The sequence below is a fragment of the Mustelus asterias genome, chromosome 11 (genome assembly GCF_964213995.1).
Source record: "Mustelus asterias chromosome 11, sMusAst1.hap1.1, whole genome shotgun sequence".
NCBI lineage: Eukaryota > Metazoa > Chordata > Chondrichthyes > Carcharhiniformes > Triakidae > Mustelus > Mustelus asterias.
This window is the reverse complement of record NC_135811.1, coordinates 27,651,498-27,669,283: the sequence shown is the minus strand read 5'-3', so window position 1 is coordinate 27,669,283 and position 17,786 is coordinate 27,651,498. Positions and strand designations below refer to the sequence as shown.

General features: G+C 41.1%; 1 protein-coding gene across 1 annotated transcript in view; it reads right to left on the bottom strand.

The window, feature by feature from the left end:
* sec23ip (SEC23 interacting protein) overlaps positions 1 to 17,786 on the bottom strand; it is a 127,471-nt gene that overhangs the window by 106,345 nt on the left and 3,340 nt on the right. Inside the window, exons 2-3 of the mRNA XM_078223330.1 lie at positions 11,931 to 12,475; positions 1,090 to 1,291 (exon numbers count right to left, since the gene is read on the bottom strand). Coding sequence (XP_078079456.1) covers positions 1,090 to 1,291; positions 11,931 to 12,475 — 747 coding nt within the window. The remainder of the gene's footprint in view (positions 1 to 1,089; positions 1,292 to 11,930; positions 12,476 to 17,786) is intronic.

The following is a 17,786-nucleotide window of genomic DNA, read 5'->3' as shown; positions in this document are numbered from 1 at the left end:
TTTGTTTCATAACTTTTATCATCGTGGAACTGGATGCGTCCAAAGGGCATTGTTTAAGAAAAGTAGACTTTTAACTAGTTCAATACCAACCCATTCTCACACTAAATATATCAAACAATACCATATATATTAGGCTGGTAGCATATTCAAAGATTTATTGAAAAATACCAGAACTTTTAAAAGTTAATTGAGAATAATAGGTTGATTTATGTTATAAATACACATCCTTTACATTTCTCAGTTTTTAAAAATGTAATTTTTCTTCTCCAATTAATAATTCTAAAGAATGATCTTTAAATTTCATTATAGTGTAAAATCCAGACAGCTCAGTGGAAAAATATCCCTAATAGTGTATTAACATCAATAAAATTCCCAGATTTGATAATCTAGTATATGCTTACTTACCTCATTTACCCAAAATTAGACAGCCTAGCAATAAGGATGGGGATATTAAATGTAGCTTTCCTATTCGTAATTAATCTCCATGGGCAGGTGTCGAGCAGAGCAAAGATGGATTTCACTATTATGGCCAGCACACATACATATGCTACTAACACCAGCCATTTACAATCACACATACGCGGCTGTCTACATGAAATACCAAGCAACCACAGACCCCCACTGTGATTAGCTGAAATGTTAATGCGGCCAAAGTACTGAAAATAGCTCCTTTATGATATGGTTGCAAATGATTCATTTGTTGCACATCGACAGCTCATCAAGGAAAAAATATAGGAAACAAAAGATTCTAAAACGATTCCAAGCGATTTATTTTAATAGTCGTTCAGGATAAAACTCTTACACCAGATACAAAATGTTTGGATGGTGTCAGATTTAATGCAAATAAGTAATTTTCTGCAGTAAAGAAAATTCTAATCAACACACAACAGCAATTCAATAATGCTGGATCTGATTGAGACAGCTCAACCTCATTCTGGACAGAATGCAACTTGATACTGGACAAAAATGGAAATGTGCAAGAGTCAGAAAGGGCATAAGCTATTGGACTGAAGTTGTCTTTAGTCTGAGAACACACAGCGTATATAACAAGTTTAAAAAAATCAGACAAATAGTTTTTTTTCTACTCACTGGAGTTGTAAACATCCTCAAGCTTGGCTGTGTCCAGAAAGCTGAATGGCATCCAGATTGGTTTATCTTCCACCAGCTTGCAGTAGAACCAATGGGGTCGCACAGATTCATAGAAGTTATACGGCAAGTTCAGTAAAGGTTGTATTGCTGTCGATATAGGTTTGGAAGCAGGGGGTGGTAACATCGACTGCCCTACAGTTGCCTGAAAAGAAAGGGTACATCAATCAATATTTTTTGAAAGGACTTTGTGCAAGCACAATTAAAGTCGTCTTCTTGTCAGAAAGTAGCAGCTAACCTGGGCAAAATTAATGCTTCAGATACAAGAACCATTAAGGGTCTGAAAAACAATAAATTCCCAAAAAAGTACAGTATTTATTCCTTGCCACAAGGCGAACAGAGAGATTTCAGAGGTGTTGGGAATTGATAGGAGGGAATCTGCAGACACTGGGAAATAATCAGTAGATTGGAAACAGGCAAATGAAACACTGTAGCAACCTCTGGATGGGAAACAGTACAGTAAGAAAAAAATGTCAATTAGAGTCAGAGGTTTACAACATGGAAACAGACCCTTCAGCCCAACATGTCCATGCCGCCCTTTCTTTTTTAAAACCCTTAAGCTAATCCCAATTGCCCGCATTTGGCCCATATCCCTCTATACCCATCGTACCCATGTAGCTATCTAAATGCTTTTTAAAAGACAAAATTGTACCCGCCTCTACTATTACCTCTGGCAGCTTGTTCCAGACACTCACCACCCTCTGTGAAAAAATTGCCCCTCTGGACACTTTTGTATCTCTCCCCTCTCACCTTAAACCTATGCCCTCTAGTTTTAGACTCCCCTACCTTTGGGAAAAGATATTGACTATCTAGCTGATCTGTGCCCCTCATTATTTTATAGACCTCTATAGGATCACCCCTCAGCCTCCTACGCTCCAGAGACAAAAGTCCCAGTCTATCCAGCCTCTCCTTATAACTCAATCCATCAAGTCCCGGTAGCATCCTAGTAAATCTTTTCTGCACTCTTTCTAGTTTAATAATATCCTTTCTATAATAGGGTGACCAGAATTGCACACAGTATTCCAAGTGTGGCCTTACCAATGTCTTGTACAACTTCAACAAGACATTCCAACTCCTGTATTCAATGTTCTGACCGATGAAACCAAGCATGCCGAATGCCTTCTTCACCACTCTGTCCACCTGTGACTCCACTTTCAAGGAGCTATGAACATGTACCCCTAGATCTCTTTGTTCTGTAACTCTCCCCAACGCCCTACCATTAACTGAGTAAGTCCTGCCCTGGTTCAATTTACCAAAATGCTTCACCTCACATTTGTCCAAATGAAACTCCATCTGCCATTCGTCAGCCCACTGGCCCAATTGATCAAGATCCCATTGCAATTGGAGATAACTTTCTTCACTGTCCACTATGCCACCAATCTTAGTGTCATCTACAAACTTACTAACATTGCCTCCTATATTCTCATCCAAATCATTAATATAAGTGACAAATATCAGTGGACCCAGCACTGATCCCTGAGGCACACCGCTAGTCACAGGCCTCCAGCTTGAAAAACAAAGCTCTACAACCACCCAAAAGCCACTTTTGTATCCATTTAGATACCTCACCCTGGATCCTGTGAGATTTAACCTTATGCAACAACCTACCATGCGGTACCTTGTCAAATGCCTTGCTGTAGTCCATGTAGACAACATCAACTGCACTGCCCTCATCTACCTTCTTGGTTACCCCTTCAAAAAACTCAATCAAATTTGAGAGACATGATTTTTCACTCACAAAGCCATGCTGACTGTCCCTAATCAGTCTTTGCGTCCCTAAATGCCTATAGATCCTGTCTCTCAAAATACCTTTCAACAATTTACCCACCACAGATGTGAGGCTCACTGGCCTGTAGTTCCCAGGCTTTTCCCTGCAGCCCTTTTTAAACAAAGGCACAACATTTGCCACCCTCCAAACTTCAGGCACCTCACCCGTGACTATCGATGATTCAAATATCTCGGCTAGGGGATCCACAATTTCCTCTCGAGCCTCCCACAATGTCCTGGGATACACTTCATCAGGTCCCGGGGATTTATCATTGTTTAAAACGTCTGTGGAATTTGTAAGTGCTTTTAAGATAGTTTGAAAATAACTTTTTAAATGTAAAGGGATTAATTGTACCTTCCTTGGATATCAAGAAATACTGCTCCATGTGACCTGGTGTCCCTTGAACTGGAAGCAGCACCAACAGGAAGTTAGTTAAGAAAGCCATATAACTTCTAGCTATGGAGAATGATAGGGTCTGGCCCAAAAGTTAAAATTCTAAATTGGGGCAAGACCAATTTTGATGGTATCAGGCAGGAACTTTCAAAAGTTAATTGGGGGAGTCTGTGGGAAGGCAATGGGACATCTGCTAAGTGGGAGGCTTTCAAAAGTGTGTTAACCAGGGTTCAGGATAAGCACATTCCTCTTATAGTGAAGGGCAAGGCTGGTAGAAGTAGGGAACCCTGGATGACTTGGGATATTGAGACCCTGGTCAAGGAGAAGAAAGAGGCACATGACATGCATAGGCAGCTGGGATCAAGTGAATCCCTTGAAGAGTGTAGGGGGTGTGGGAGTAGAGTTGAGAGGGAACTCAGGAGGGCAATAAGGGGACACAAGATTGTTTTGGCAGATAAGGCAAAGGATAATCCAAAGAGCTTCTACAAATACATAAAAGCCAAAAGAGTAACTAGGGAGACAGTAGGGCCTCTTAAAGATCAACAAGGTCACCTATGTGCAGATCCACAAGAGATGGATCTGCACATGGATCCTAAATGAATATTTCTCATCAGTATTTACTGTTGAGAAAAGCATGGATGTTAGGGAACTTGGGGAAATAAATAGTGATGACTTGAGGAGTGTATATATTATAGAGGTGGTGGTACTGGAAGTCTTAAAGTGCATCAAGGTAGATAAATCCTTGGGAATCTGATGAAGTGTATCCCAGGACATTTTGGGAGGCTAGGAAGAAAATTGCGGGTCCCCAAGCAGAGATATTTGAATCATCGATAGTCACTGGTAGGTGCCTGAAGATTGGAGGATGGCAAATGTTGTGCCTTTGTTTAAAAAGGGCTGCAGGGAAAAACCTGGGAACTACAAGCCAGTGAGCCTCACGTCTGTGGTGGATACATTGTTGGAAGGTATTCTGAGAGACAGGATCTACAGGCATTTAGGGACGCAAGGACTGATTAGGGACAGTCAGCATGGCTTTGTGAATGGAAAATCATGTTTCACAAATTTGATTGCATTTTTTGAAGGGGTAAAAAATGCATCCACCAAGAAGGTAGATGAGGGTAGTGCAGTTGATATTGTCTACATGGACTTTAGCAAGGCCTCTGACAAGGTACCGCACGGTAGGTTGTTGCATAAGGTTAAATCTCACGGGATCTAGGGTGAGGTAGCTAAATGGATACAAAATTGGCTTGATGACAGAAGCCAGAGGGTGGTTGTAGAGGGTTGTTTTGCAAACTGGAGACCTGTGACCAGCGGTGTGCCTCAGGGATCGGTGCTGGGTCCACTGTTATTTGTCATTTATATTAATGATTTAGATGAGTATATAGGAGACATGGTTAATAAGTTTGCAGGTGTCACCAAGATTGGTGGCATAGTGGACAGTGAAGAAGGTTATCTCGGATTGCAACGGGATCTTGATCAATTGGGCCAGTGGGCTGACGAATGGCAGATGGAGTTTAATTTAGACAAATGCGAGGTGATGCATTTTGGTAGATTGAACCAGGGCAGGACTGACTCAGTTAATTGTAGGGCATTGGGGAGAGTTACAGAACAAAGAGATCTAGGGGTACAGGTTCATAGCTCCTTGAAAGTGGAGTCACAGGTGGACAGAGTGGTGAAGAAGGTATTCAGCGTGCTTGGTTTCATCGGTCAAAACATTGAATACAGGAGTTGGGACGTCTTGTTGAAGTTGTACAAGACATTGGGAAGGCCACACTTGGAATACTATGCACAGTTCTGGTCACACTATTATAGAAAGGACATTATTAAGATGCAATCACAAAGTGAAAACAGAACATACAGAATTCTTGAGGGCGAAGCAAATCACTCAGGAAGAGGTCAACTTTTCTTTTGGCAGAAAAGTAGACAGGAACTCTTGGAGCTACTGGGCCAGTTCGCTAAAAGAGAAATCTGGAAAGCAGTGCGAATAGCTTGGAGATTCTAAAGAGCTGGCTGTTTTCCCAGAAGTGGCCAATACATGAACCAGGTTATTATTAATTAGTTGGTTGAAAAGGAACTCTAGGGAGCTACACCACCATTACTGTCATGACCCAAGGGAAGATCATGATAATTGTAATGAAACTTGAAAGTGAAAGCTGTTGCTGGATAGGACTCCTAACTTATCCTGCGTGAATAAAGAACAGCAATGCCGGAATTTTACCGCCTCGCCCGCCCGAAGCTCATAAGATCCCGTCCAAGGCCAATGTCGTATTGCGAGCCTCGGGGCGGGTGCGCCGAACAATGTAGTGGTATCGTGCCACATTTGTGCATGAGTGATGCAGATGCTTGTGGTCCTGTAAGATGCATCTTTGTTGTATTGACTATTTAAAGTGAAATTCATCTTTTTATTTGAAATATCATTCATCTGTTAATTATTGTTTAACTTGCATTGGTACTGATTCACGTTGAAGTAAAAGTTACAAAAAATGAAATCTTGTTGCTGATTTCTTCTTTCGGGGTCATTTGGTAAATTTGGTAATGTTGCGACAGGGTTTCCACACGGGGAGCATAAAACATGGGGATCATAACATTACCCACATTTTTAAAAAACACAACATAGCACAGAATCAGCATCAACAATATAATAGTAATTCAGTAACAGCAGTCAACATGAATTTGAGAGAGAAATATTTTACATAATGAGTCTTCCTGACTTCTGGGGGAAGCGACATCTCAAGTGGATAATGGAAAGACTTACGACACATTATAAACTAGGCTTTCAGAGCCCAAAACAAAAGGGCCAGTTTAGCTAAAAAACAGCATAAATTTGGATACAGATAAGAAATTGACTGATAAGAAGACTTGTTACAGCAGTGGGAATGGGATGATTCTGAGTGGGGCCCCAGGGATGTTCATTGGGACCACAAGTATTTTTGAATTTCATCAATGAGAACTTGGAAATCCAGTGCAAGCTGACAAAGTTACAGATGATGACAAACTCAGGAGTGACAGTGGAAGCAAATTAGGCAGCTCGGAAATGATAGAATAAACTATCATATACAAGTCAGCAGAACCATGGCAGACTAAATTTAATGCAGACAAATGCAACTTATTGCACATAGTCTGGTAAAATGGCCAACATGAGCTTTATGTGAATGGTGTTGCAATTGTCACAGGTGAAGCTTTATTGCCTGAAAAGGAGGCATCCAATGAGTAATCATGCAGAAGAACATAAGATTTAAACTACATAAGAAACAATGTTTTCACATTCTTTCATCATGGAATAACTTTAAATAGATTACAATAGTACAACAAGAAAATGACATGTACAAACAGGTTAAAGATTGGTTAACAGAAGAAGCCATCTCCCTGGCCCTACATTCAACCTTGGAACACCTGGATAACAAAGACACTTATGTCAGACTCTTACTAATTGATTACAGCTCAGCCTTCAACGCCATTATTCCTACAAAACTCATCTCCAAACTTCTCAGCCTCAGGCTCAGCTCCTCTCTCTGCAACTGGATCCTCGATTTCCTAACACACAGACCGCAATCAGTAAGGATAGACAATGACACCTCCTCCACAATTATCCTCAACGCTGGTGCCCCACAAAACAGTGTCCTCAGCTCCTTACACACATGACTGTATGGTAGAGAATCTGGTGAAATGGTGCAATGACAATAATCTCTCCCTCAATGTCAAGAAAACGAAGAAGATAGTCATCAACTTCGGGAAGTGCAGTGGAGGACATGCCTGTCTATATCAACGAGTATGAGTGGAAATGGTCGAGAGCTTCAAGTTTCCAAGTGTCCAGATCACCAATAACATGTCTTGGTCCCCCCATGCTGACACTATAGTTAAGAAAGCCCACCAATGCCTCTACTTTCTCAGGAGGTTAAGGAAATTCAACATGTCCGCTACAACGCTCACCAATTTTTACAGATGCATCATAGAAAGCATCCTTTCCGGATGTATCACTGCTTGGTATTGCTCCTGCTCTGACCAAGACCGCAGGAAACTACAAAGGGTTCTGAATGCAGCCAAGTCCATCACGTGAACCAGCTTTTTTGATTTGACTTATTATTGTCACATGTATTAGCACACAGTAAAAAGTATTATTTCTTGCGCACTATACAGACAAAGCATATTCTACATAGAGAAGGAAAGGAGAGAATGCAAGTGTAATGTTACAGTCATAGCTATGGTGTAGCGAAAGATCAACTTAATGTGAGGTAGGTCCATTCAAAAGTCTGACAGCAGCAGGGAAGAAGCTGTTTTTGAGTTGGTTGGTACGTGACCTCAGACTTTTGTATCTTTTTCCCGACGGAAGAAAGTGGAAGAGACATTGTCCGGAGTGCGTGCAGTCCTTGATTATGCTGGCTGCTTTTCCAAGGCAGTGGAAAGTGTAGACAGTGTCAATGGATGGGAGGCTGGTTTGAGTGATGGACTGGGCTACATTCACGACCCTTTGTAGTTGCCTGCGTTCTTGGACAGAGCAGGAGCCATACCAAGCTGTGATACAACCAAAAAGAATGCTTCCCATCTCTTGGCTCAGTCTACTGCTTCTCCCCTATGTATTCTATGAACGGTATACTTTGCATAGCGCACAAGAAAAATAATTTTCATTGTATACCAATACATGTAACAATAATAAATCCAATTAAAGTTATTCTTCAGAGTGTTTCGCACATGGAATGGACTTTCAGATCAAAAATACTACAGATGACAACATTAAAAACACTATGATAAACGTAAAATACTGCGGATGCTGGAATCAGGAACAGAAACAGAAAAATGCTGGAAAATCTCAGCAGATGCACCACTCCTCCCTACTCTCATAACATAAAATCACTGCTGACTCTTTCCTCCCAGCTCTGACAAAAAGTCATCTAGACTCGAAACGTTGAATCTCCTCTCTCTCCACGGATGCTGTCAGACCTGCTGAGATTTTAAAGCATTTTTCTGAACTTGTGTTAAAAACACTAAGTTAGATGGGAGAACTTTAGGATCATTTTACATGGATCAACTGAAATTGGCAGAATGCCCTTCCTCATCCATAATCCTCCAATGTTGTATGCTTTCCTAAAAAGCTGAACATAAAGTATTCCTGCTGATTTCAGCCTGATCCACAACAATCTTCCTCATTCAACCGGTGTCATTTTTTAAAGTTTAACAAGCAAGATCATGCTCAGCATCACAGTACAGAAAAAAAGCTTTTCCCATTGGCTTCAAGTTCTACAAAGCCAAGAGACACTTCGGTAATAACAAATGAGAAGGCATACAGCTGGGATTTTCCTCAAGAGACACAAATTCTCCCATGTGAATCCCATTCTCCAAGCTTCAACATGACCCATTATTATGCTGTTAGCAAAGGCAACTAGGGAACCAGGGTTTAGAGGCAGAGTGGCTTAGAACTGGAAAATGTTGATTTAAGGGAATGAGGGTTGATTATCCTTCTGCTGTCTGGTGGGCAAAGGGACTGTGTCACTATAAGCCAAACGTAGCCAAATGAAAACAAAGATAACTAGAAGGAAAAATTCAACCAATTCCTGTCTGCAGCAAAATAACGCTGTGAAAAAAAAAGATTGTATCTGAGCTGATAGTTTGGGAATTTCAGATTTGAAAGTTTCTTCCCTTCACTTTATGTATTAATACTATTCATTTCAGCTCAGTAGGAGTCAATGCCAAGTTCAGCTGGGTAATTCCACACGAGGGTTGGGACAGGTAGTTAAAGGTGTCAGGTTATGATGAAATATTAACACTAAAGTCAGACCAGAAAATATTAACCGTGAAGAAAGAAGTCAGATAACCTAGTGTTTCAGGAAGACAGGAGATGAAGGTGAGTAGAATTTCTGCGCTGGCACTCTTATGAAGAAGTAAAAACACATACAAGATTATTATTTTGTGCACGTCAACAACCTTTAGTACTTTGCCAATCACCACTTTTCACGAGTGAGTTTACACAACAATCATTAGAAGTACAAGACTAGGGGTCGGCCATTTAGCCCCTAGAGCTGAGATGGGCAACCTGCAGCCTGAGGGCCACATGCGGCTCATCTGGGTTCTGAGTGTGGCCTGCGAGACGTTTTGTTGACCATTGCCCACACACAGGGTTGCCACAGTCTGCTGATTTCCATCCATGCAGTTTGTTTTTCGACTGGTGTGACTAAAGTTATACACACGTAAAGCAAGGGCAAGTGCAGTGAGGAACATGCCGAGTGCTCACAACATTGATCGAGAGCTGTGTACTCCCTCTGCGTCCAAAGTGTAAATATTTATTTTGTTTTTGCCATTTGAAGTTAATGATACTTATATTGATATATAACCGATTACGCACTTTCTATAATTTATGAAATATTAAGTACGTGTTAAATGTATTTAATCTTATTCATGGGGTCACAGTTAGTGAACAAGCCCGATTTCAATCTTGCGGATCACTGAGATGAAGGAGGGCCACTCATCGGGCCCACGCACTCGCCGAGGTTGCCATCACTGCCCTAGAGTCTGTTATGCCATTTAGTGAGATCATTAGAGTGAACACAGCCAAATCTGACCTATAAGCCACACATGTGGTTCTGTCACGAATCAATGGCCTCGGGTTTGCAGGAAGAATTATGCTGAGGCTCAGTGTTTACTGTTACTAAGGAGTAAGTCAAACAGCAATTTTCAAGTCGGGGCAATTAAAAATGGAAATCAGGAAGTTGATGTCCAAGTTGCTCTGCTTTTAGTAAGCTTTACTATACCAATAGCTTTTCAAGAAACTCACCATTCAAGTACATGCGACAGCCTGACGTTGTGATACTTGAAACTTGTGATAGATATTCACTGAACATGCCAGAAGAGGTTAGAGCTTCTCCACAAGTGCAAATGAATGTTTAGAATGTTTAACCTGGCAAATATTAATCACTGCCAAGCAACCTCTTTGGTGATGACAACCTACTTTTACAAGTGAGGACTCTCATTCTTTCAGATTTTAATTATTGGAGTTTTTTTAAAGTTACACAAAGTAACCCTTTTCTTATTTCTCACCTTCAAACCCATCTTTCTATCCCCCTCAATTTTGCCTTATTTGATGATTTTATATTAAATTTAATATTCTAACTCACAATTTCTCTGATTTAAACTCTGCTCCATCTGACTCCAGGTTCTTCAAACTGATTAGTTAAGGAGTCGCACCATTGTTTGTCCTTTTCACACAAGTCTCAGATCCCTCTGCAGAAGGAACTCGGTCTATTAAACGTTAAAAATGCCGCTATTAAATTTAGCACTAAAGAAATCAAGTTGACGAGACAGTGGGGCTATCTTGTATGTATTACATTTCAGACAGGACACTTAAACCAGCAACCTACAAACAAATAAAAAGAACGTGGCATTTGAGTGATCGTTCACACCTACTGTTACTGCATTAATCTATTCATTTGAATTTAGTAGGAGTAAAGGCTAAATTAAACTGGTGGACTCCACTCTGTGATTGGGACAGGCAGTTAAAGGAGTTAAGCTTTGATGAAGCAGTGGCACAGTGGTTAGCACTGCTGCCTCAGCGCCAGGGACCCGGGTTCAATTCCCGGCTTGGGTCACTGTCTGTGTGGAGTTTGCACGTTCTCCCCGTGTCTGCGAGGGTTTACTCCAGATGCTCCGGTTTCCTCCCACAGTCTGAAAGACGTGCTGGTTCGGTGAATTGACCCAAATAGTCACCGGAATGTGGCGACTAGGGAAATTTCACAGTAACTTCATTGCAGTGTTAATGCAAGCCTTACTTGTGACTAATAAACAAACTTTTTTTACTTTTTAAAAACTAGAGTCAGACGTTTACAAAGAAAATATCTATGAAGAAAGAAGTCAGATAAGCGAGTGCTTCAAGAAGACAGAAATCACTAATTTCTGATCAGTGATGCCATGGGACAAAATATTGAAAAATTAAAACTTAAGCAGAGTATCATAGCATTTTATATCATTACACAAAATGAACCTTTGCAGATTTGACGAAGTGCATCTGATCATAGCTGTTGTTCTGTGTACACACCCGCCTGAAGAATAAAATGAATTACATTTCAACACACTTAAGAATTAACTTGAGTCTACTTTTGGAGGAAGTTGAGGAAATGCACATGAAAGACACAAAGACCCAGATCAGGCTACAAAGCAGTTCAATGTTTACATCTTCAGTCTGTTACCATACAGATAGATATGTAGGGTAGCGTGAGCCAATTCCCAGACAAAAATAATGCTCTGACATTTTACAGGAGCGAATGATACCACTGAACTCAAAATAGTATGTGCGGCAGGCCCAGATTCTTCATAAAATGATTCATTTTCTTTTGAATCAACATAGGGAAATGGTGTGTATCCATAGTGTAAGGGAAAAATGTCACACCTTCATTATTCCTGCAACACTTATACCTGTGACTAAATAATCATTATTTAGCTAATAGATGTTCATTGACTTAAATCTGGACTGTGAAAAAGCTACAAGAGTTACTATACAAGCACTTCACTGCTGGGGTCATTGCTGGATTTGGTTCTGGGGATTGACTTTTCAGACAGTCTGTGTATAAACAGAGGATTATACGGATAATACAACAAGCAATAACAAGCATTTTGACAGTTAAGCATCAACTCAACCTACCTGTGGTGGAGACGTTGGTGGTGTCTGGTAAAGATGATTGGCTGGGGCAGTAGACTGAAGAGGGGGCATCTGCTGGTAACCTTGGCTTTGGCTTTGCTGCAGCTGAGGTGGGGTAAAGTAGGGATTGGCCCGGCTACTCTGTAAATTCTGGCGGTAAGGATTAAAATTCTGCTGGGTCTGAGGAGGGGAGGCAGATGTGAAAGCAGTAGATGAGGAAACTCCATGCTGAGTATTCTGATAGGTTGTGCTAATATACTGAGAGACCGGGGGAACCATGTAGCCAGGCTGCGGCTGCGGGCTCTGAAATGCAAAGGGATCCTGTGCAGATTGTGCTGTAGAAGCAATGGGTGCTTCAGCTGGGGCCTTTGAAAATGAAGCTGTCCCTGCAGATGGTGCTGCCGTTGTGAAAGAATGGTGTCCAATATTCGCAAAAGGATCACTGTTGGTTGCAGTCTGAGTGAAATAGCTGAATGTTGACGGATGGTTCGTGGACGCAGAAGTCTGACCCACAAAACTATCTTCCTCACCAACATCTGTCGATTCATCTATTAGAAAACACAACAGCAAAACAGAGATCAGTTTTTTAAAATATATTTGAACCATTATCTTGCTTCTTTCAGACAAAAATACTTAAATATAATACAGAACATTTAAAGTTATAATTATTTATTTAAACTTAGTGATTTTGATTTAGCAAGCAACTAGTTTAAGGAAATTGGATGAGTGGGCTCATGAGTGAATCTGAACTTACTAATCACTGCAGCCACTTGAGTACCTTTAACATAGCACAATATTAAAGGCTACTGGAGAAATGGGCGGGGAGGAAATCGGATAATTTAAAGTTTGTTTATTTATTAATGTCACAAGTAGGCTTACATTAACACTGCAATGAAGTTACTGCGAAATCCCCTAGTCATCACATTCCAGCGCCTGTTCGGGTACACTGAGGGAGAATTTAGCATGGCCAATGCACCTAACCAGCACATCTTTCGGACTGTGGGAGGAAACCGGAGCACTCAGAGGAAATCCATTCAGACAGGGGAGAATGTGCAGACTCCGCATAGACAGTGACCCAAGCCAGGAATCGAACTCGGGTCCCTGGCTCTGTAAGGCAGCAGCGCTAACCACTGTGCCACCGTAGCTGCTGGCAAAGTCAGGGAGGGAGGGTCAAAGAATAAAAGTTTTGAGGGGTTTTGAAATGGGAGGATAAGGGTTCACAAACAGAATTCCTAAGTGTGGGTTAGCGATCACTGAAGGTTGATGTGAACTGGGTAATTCAGCTCACTAATACTGCGAGTTCAATAACTCCAGCAAGGCAACTTTCCAGAATTAAAAGCACTTGGCATTGAAAACAACATTTTATTTTGATCTAAACAGAATTTTGTTGACTATTTTGATTTTTTTAAAAAGAGTGATATTGATTCTGAAACTCATTCAAGAGCTTCAAGGCATTTTATTCAAAGTTATTTTAACCCCACAACCAAGAAACTTTGTTTCTGAAAAATGAAATCATAGAAATCATAGAAACTCTACGGTGCAGAAACAGGCCATTCTGCCCATCGTGTCTGCACCGACCACAATCCCACCCAGGCCCTACCCCCATATCCCTACACATTTACCCGCTAATCCCTCTAACCTACACATCTCAGGACACTAAGGGGCAATTTTAGCATGGCCTCTTTATTCCTCTTTGACCTGGCGGTCAAATGGCCAGAATTCCTCTTTATTACAACTTTGGAAACAAAATTTAACATTCCTTGAAAGCAACACATGAATACAACTGGATGAAATATCAACTTATGAACATGTTTTTAAAAGATTAGTTAGAAATCCAACAAGTAGGAAAATTTAAAACATGCCCCAAGGGGAACACACACATCACCATAATGGATCTTTCTGATTTATCTCTGGTCAATATTTTCAATAGAAAATATGCAACTTGACAATAGTCCAATGAAAACAAACAGATTTTGCCTCCATCAGTATTTTGTTCAGCTTATACTTTCCTTATATCTGAACTATTGTACATTGTCACATGAATCCAGAAACAACAGCACATTTCTCGATAGCACCCAGTTTTGAAACTGTTTAAATAACAAAGATGTTGACCCCTGCAACAACTGATGACCAAATAAAAGAGAGAAATTCACTGAAATCAGCACAGGCATAATCAAAGTCAACAGACAAAACCAATGTGAAAAGAAAGATTTAAATTGAGGTCTATATTCTGGCAATAACACAACTATAATGATAAGTCCAAGGAAATGCAGGACATAATCTTGACATTTAATAAAAATCATAATGTCACTGTTATTTTATTGCAAATTCCAGGCTATTAGTGTTCAACGCTATTAAAAGGTAAACCAGTCAGCAACTTCGAGTGACTGCACATGCTCAGTTAAAAATGAAAACCAATACCTAAAGCAAAACATCTCATGCTTCCTCTATTGCCAAAATCAAAAAAAAGTTAGGTTCCAGGCTAACTTCAAAAGTTGCGATCAAGTCACATTGCTCCTTCACAAGCTTCTCTTTAGCAGTAGCTCACTGAGAGACTTGGCACTGAAATATAAGGAATGCCATGAGGTTGGAGTTCTTTACAAAATATACCCACTAAAGACACCAACAAAAGCTAGGGTTTGTCCATTGAAGCGTAAATCAATTAATGTAGAAGAATCTTAATTACTGGCAACACCCCTCTAGTCCTGAAAATAATTTTCTTGTGGAGTCTCATTCTTTCACATTAAGAATTTTTGAAACATTTTCTTTGTCTCTTGTCTCTACTCCCTTAATCCCATTTTTTTAACTTCAATGTGTGTCACTTTCATTACATGATTTGGTATTCAATTTACAATTCTAATTTGCACTTCCTGGTTAAAACTTCACATGTCTCAGCAAGAATTCTTCAATCTGGTTGACTAAAGAGGAACACAATCGCTTACCCTCTTAACATAGATCCCAGATCCCCTGATGGACCTTTTTGGAATTTTTAATGACCACAACTTCCAGTAAAAAAAAGTGGCACAAAGCTGCCACACAGCACCAGGGACCCGGGTTTGATTTCAGCCTTGGGTGGCTATCTGTGTGGTGTTTGCACGTTCGCCCTGTGTCTGTGTGGGTTTCCTCCAGGTGCTCTGCTTTCCTCCCACAATCCAAAAATGTGCAGATTAGGTGGATTGGCTATGTTAAATTGTCCCTTAGTGTCTCAAAACGTGCATGTTAGGAGGACTAGCAGGGTAAACATGTGGGGTTATGAGGATAGGGCCTGGATAAGATGCTCTGACAGGGAGTTGGTGCAGACTTTATGGGCTGAATGGCCTCCTTCTGCATTGTTAGGATTCTATGAAAAGTCTACAGAAAGTCTGGGTTTTGAACCATATATAGAATTAATTACTCTGGTTTGAAATGAGGTATGTCTGTTCTAAGAATTTAAGAACTAGAAGTAGGATTTTGGGGTCGGACGGAGAGAGCACATGTCCCCTTTTCTTCGTGCTCTGCCTCTTTTCGTTCGGCTCGCGTCCAACCCTTGTTGCTCCTTGTGATGCCTTGTAATCTTCTTGGCTCCTGGAAATTTTCCTTTTTCTAAATTACTCATGTTAGGTTTTTTTTGTGCGGGGTGGGGTTCCTTTGTTTGTCATGTACGTGGTGGGGGTTTTGGTGTGGGAGAGATGGTGGGTCAGAAGGAAAAGGTAAAATGGGCAGGGGGGGGAAGATGTCGGTTGGGACCCTGTAGAAGAGGGTAGTGGGTGCGTGGGTTCGGCCGTATTTTAGGGGGTGGGGAGAGGTGGTGCGTGTTAGGGGGAGGGGGCTGTCAGGTTGGGGACTTTAGTTGTGCTTCCAGGGTTGGGGTGGATGTCAAGGTGGTATGTGTGTTGGAGCTTTTTTGGGGGTTTCCTGGCTCGGGGGGGTTCCCTGATAGGGATGTTGATGGGTGGGGTGGGTTGAAGGGTAGTTTGTTGTCTTCCTGTATATATGCCTTTTGGAGAATTTAACTAGGAATAGGCCATTTGACCACCAGTAAAATCAGTATTGATATGATTGTGGCCTTAACCCCACCTACTTGCCTGCTCCTTATAAACTTCAACTCCCTTGTAGATCTATCGAACTTCTTGGCGCATATTCAATGACCCTGCCTCCACTGCTCTATGGAGTAAAGAATTCCAAAGACAACCGACCCTTAGAAATAAATTCCTCCTCATTTCCATCCTAAATGGAAGATCGCTTACTTTTTAATCTGTGCTTCCTAGTTCTAGATACCCTGATGAAGGGAAGCATTCTCTCAGCATCTACCTCATCAAGTCACCTCAGTATCTTATACATTTCAATAAAATCACCTCATCCTTCTCCAACTCCAAGATGATCCAAACTGCTCGACCTTTCCTCATAAAACAAACCCCTTATCCCAGCAACAAACCTAGTGAACCGTCTGTGAACTGCTTCCAAGACTAGCATATCCCTCCTTAAGTAAAGAGAGAAAAACAGTACACTGTACTCCAGATGCAGTCTCACCCTGTACAGTGTAATAAGATTGCATCACCTTTATCCTCCAACCCTGAGCATTAAACGCCAACATTCTATTTGCCTTTCAAACTCCCTGCTAACCTTTTGTGGTTCATGTACAAGGACACCCAGATCCTTCTGTCGTCTCCTTCTAATTTAACTAATATACTGTTTTTATATTCTTGCTGCTGAACATCACCTGTTCCTCAAAGATTAATTTCAGTGACAAAAAAAAGGGAGACAGCAGCATGTTGGTAATGTCACAGATCTTGTAACGAGATCTGCATAAGTGAATTCAAATTTCACCATGGCAGCTGGTGGAATTTGAATTGAATTAATAATTCTGGAACATAAAGTTAGTCTTAATAGCATGGTGACCATGACAGTTACCGATGATTGTTATACAAACCAATCTGGTTCACTAATGTCCTTTAGGGAAGGCAGACTTCCATCCTTACCCGGTCTGGCTTACATGTGACTCTGAATCCACATCAAAGTGATCTACTCTTAAGTGCCCTCTGTACTCAGTTCAGTCAATTAGGGATGGGCAACAAATACAGGCTGTCAGTGATATTCACATCCCATGAAAGAACAAATTAAAGAATTAAAAATTAGAATAAAATTTGGTCATCTCACCCCAAGTGTTGAACAAAGAAAACTACAACATAGGAACAGGTCCTCCAAGCCTACACTGACCACGCTGCCCTACTGAATTAAAGCCCCCTACCCATCCAGGGACCATATCCCTATATTCCCATCCTATTCATGCATTTGTCAAGATGCCCCTTAAAACTCATTATTGTATCTGCTTCCACCACCTCCCCCGGCAGCAAGTTCCAGGCACCTACCAGCCTCTGTGTAAAAAACTTGCCTCGTATGTCTCTTTTAAACCTTGCCCCTTGCATCTTAAACCTATGCCCCCTAGTAATTGACTCTTCCGCCCTGAGAAATTGCTTCTGACTATTCACTCTGTCCAAGGCCCTCAATCTTGTAGGCTTCTATCAGATCGCCCCTCAACCTCCGTCGTCCCAGTGAGAACAAACCAAGTTTCTCCAATCTCTCCTCATAGCTAATGCCCTCCATACCAGGCAATATCCTGGTAAATCTTTTCCGTACCCTCTCCAAAGTTTCCATATCCTTCTGGTAATGTGGCGATCAGAATTGAACACTATATTCCAAGTGCGGCCTAACTAAGGTTCTATAAAACTGCAGCATAACAGCAATCTCTGTAGTTACAGCTTACCATAAACTTGATGACTTGGTCACCCTGGAATCAACTGTGGTCCTGAGCACAAGATGAAAGCAGTTTTCACTGCTCTTTGCTCAAAGGATTCCACTTAACCATTTAGATAAAAATTC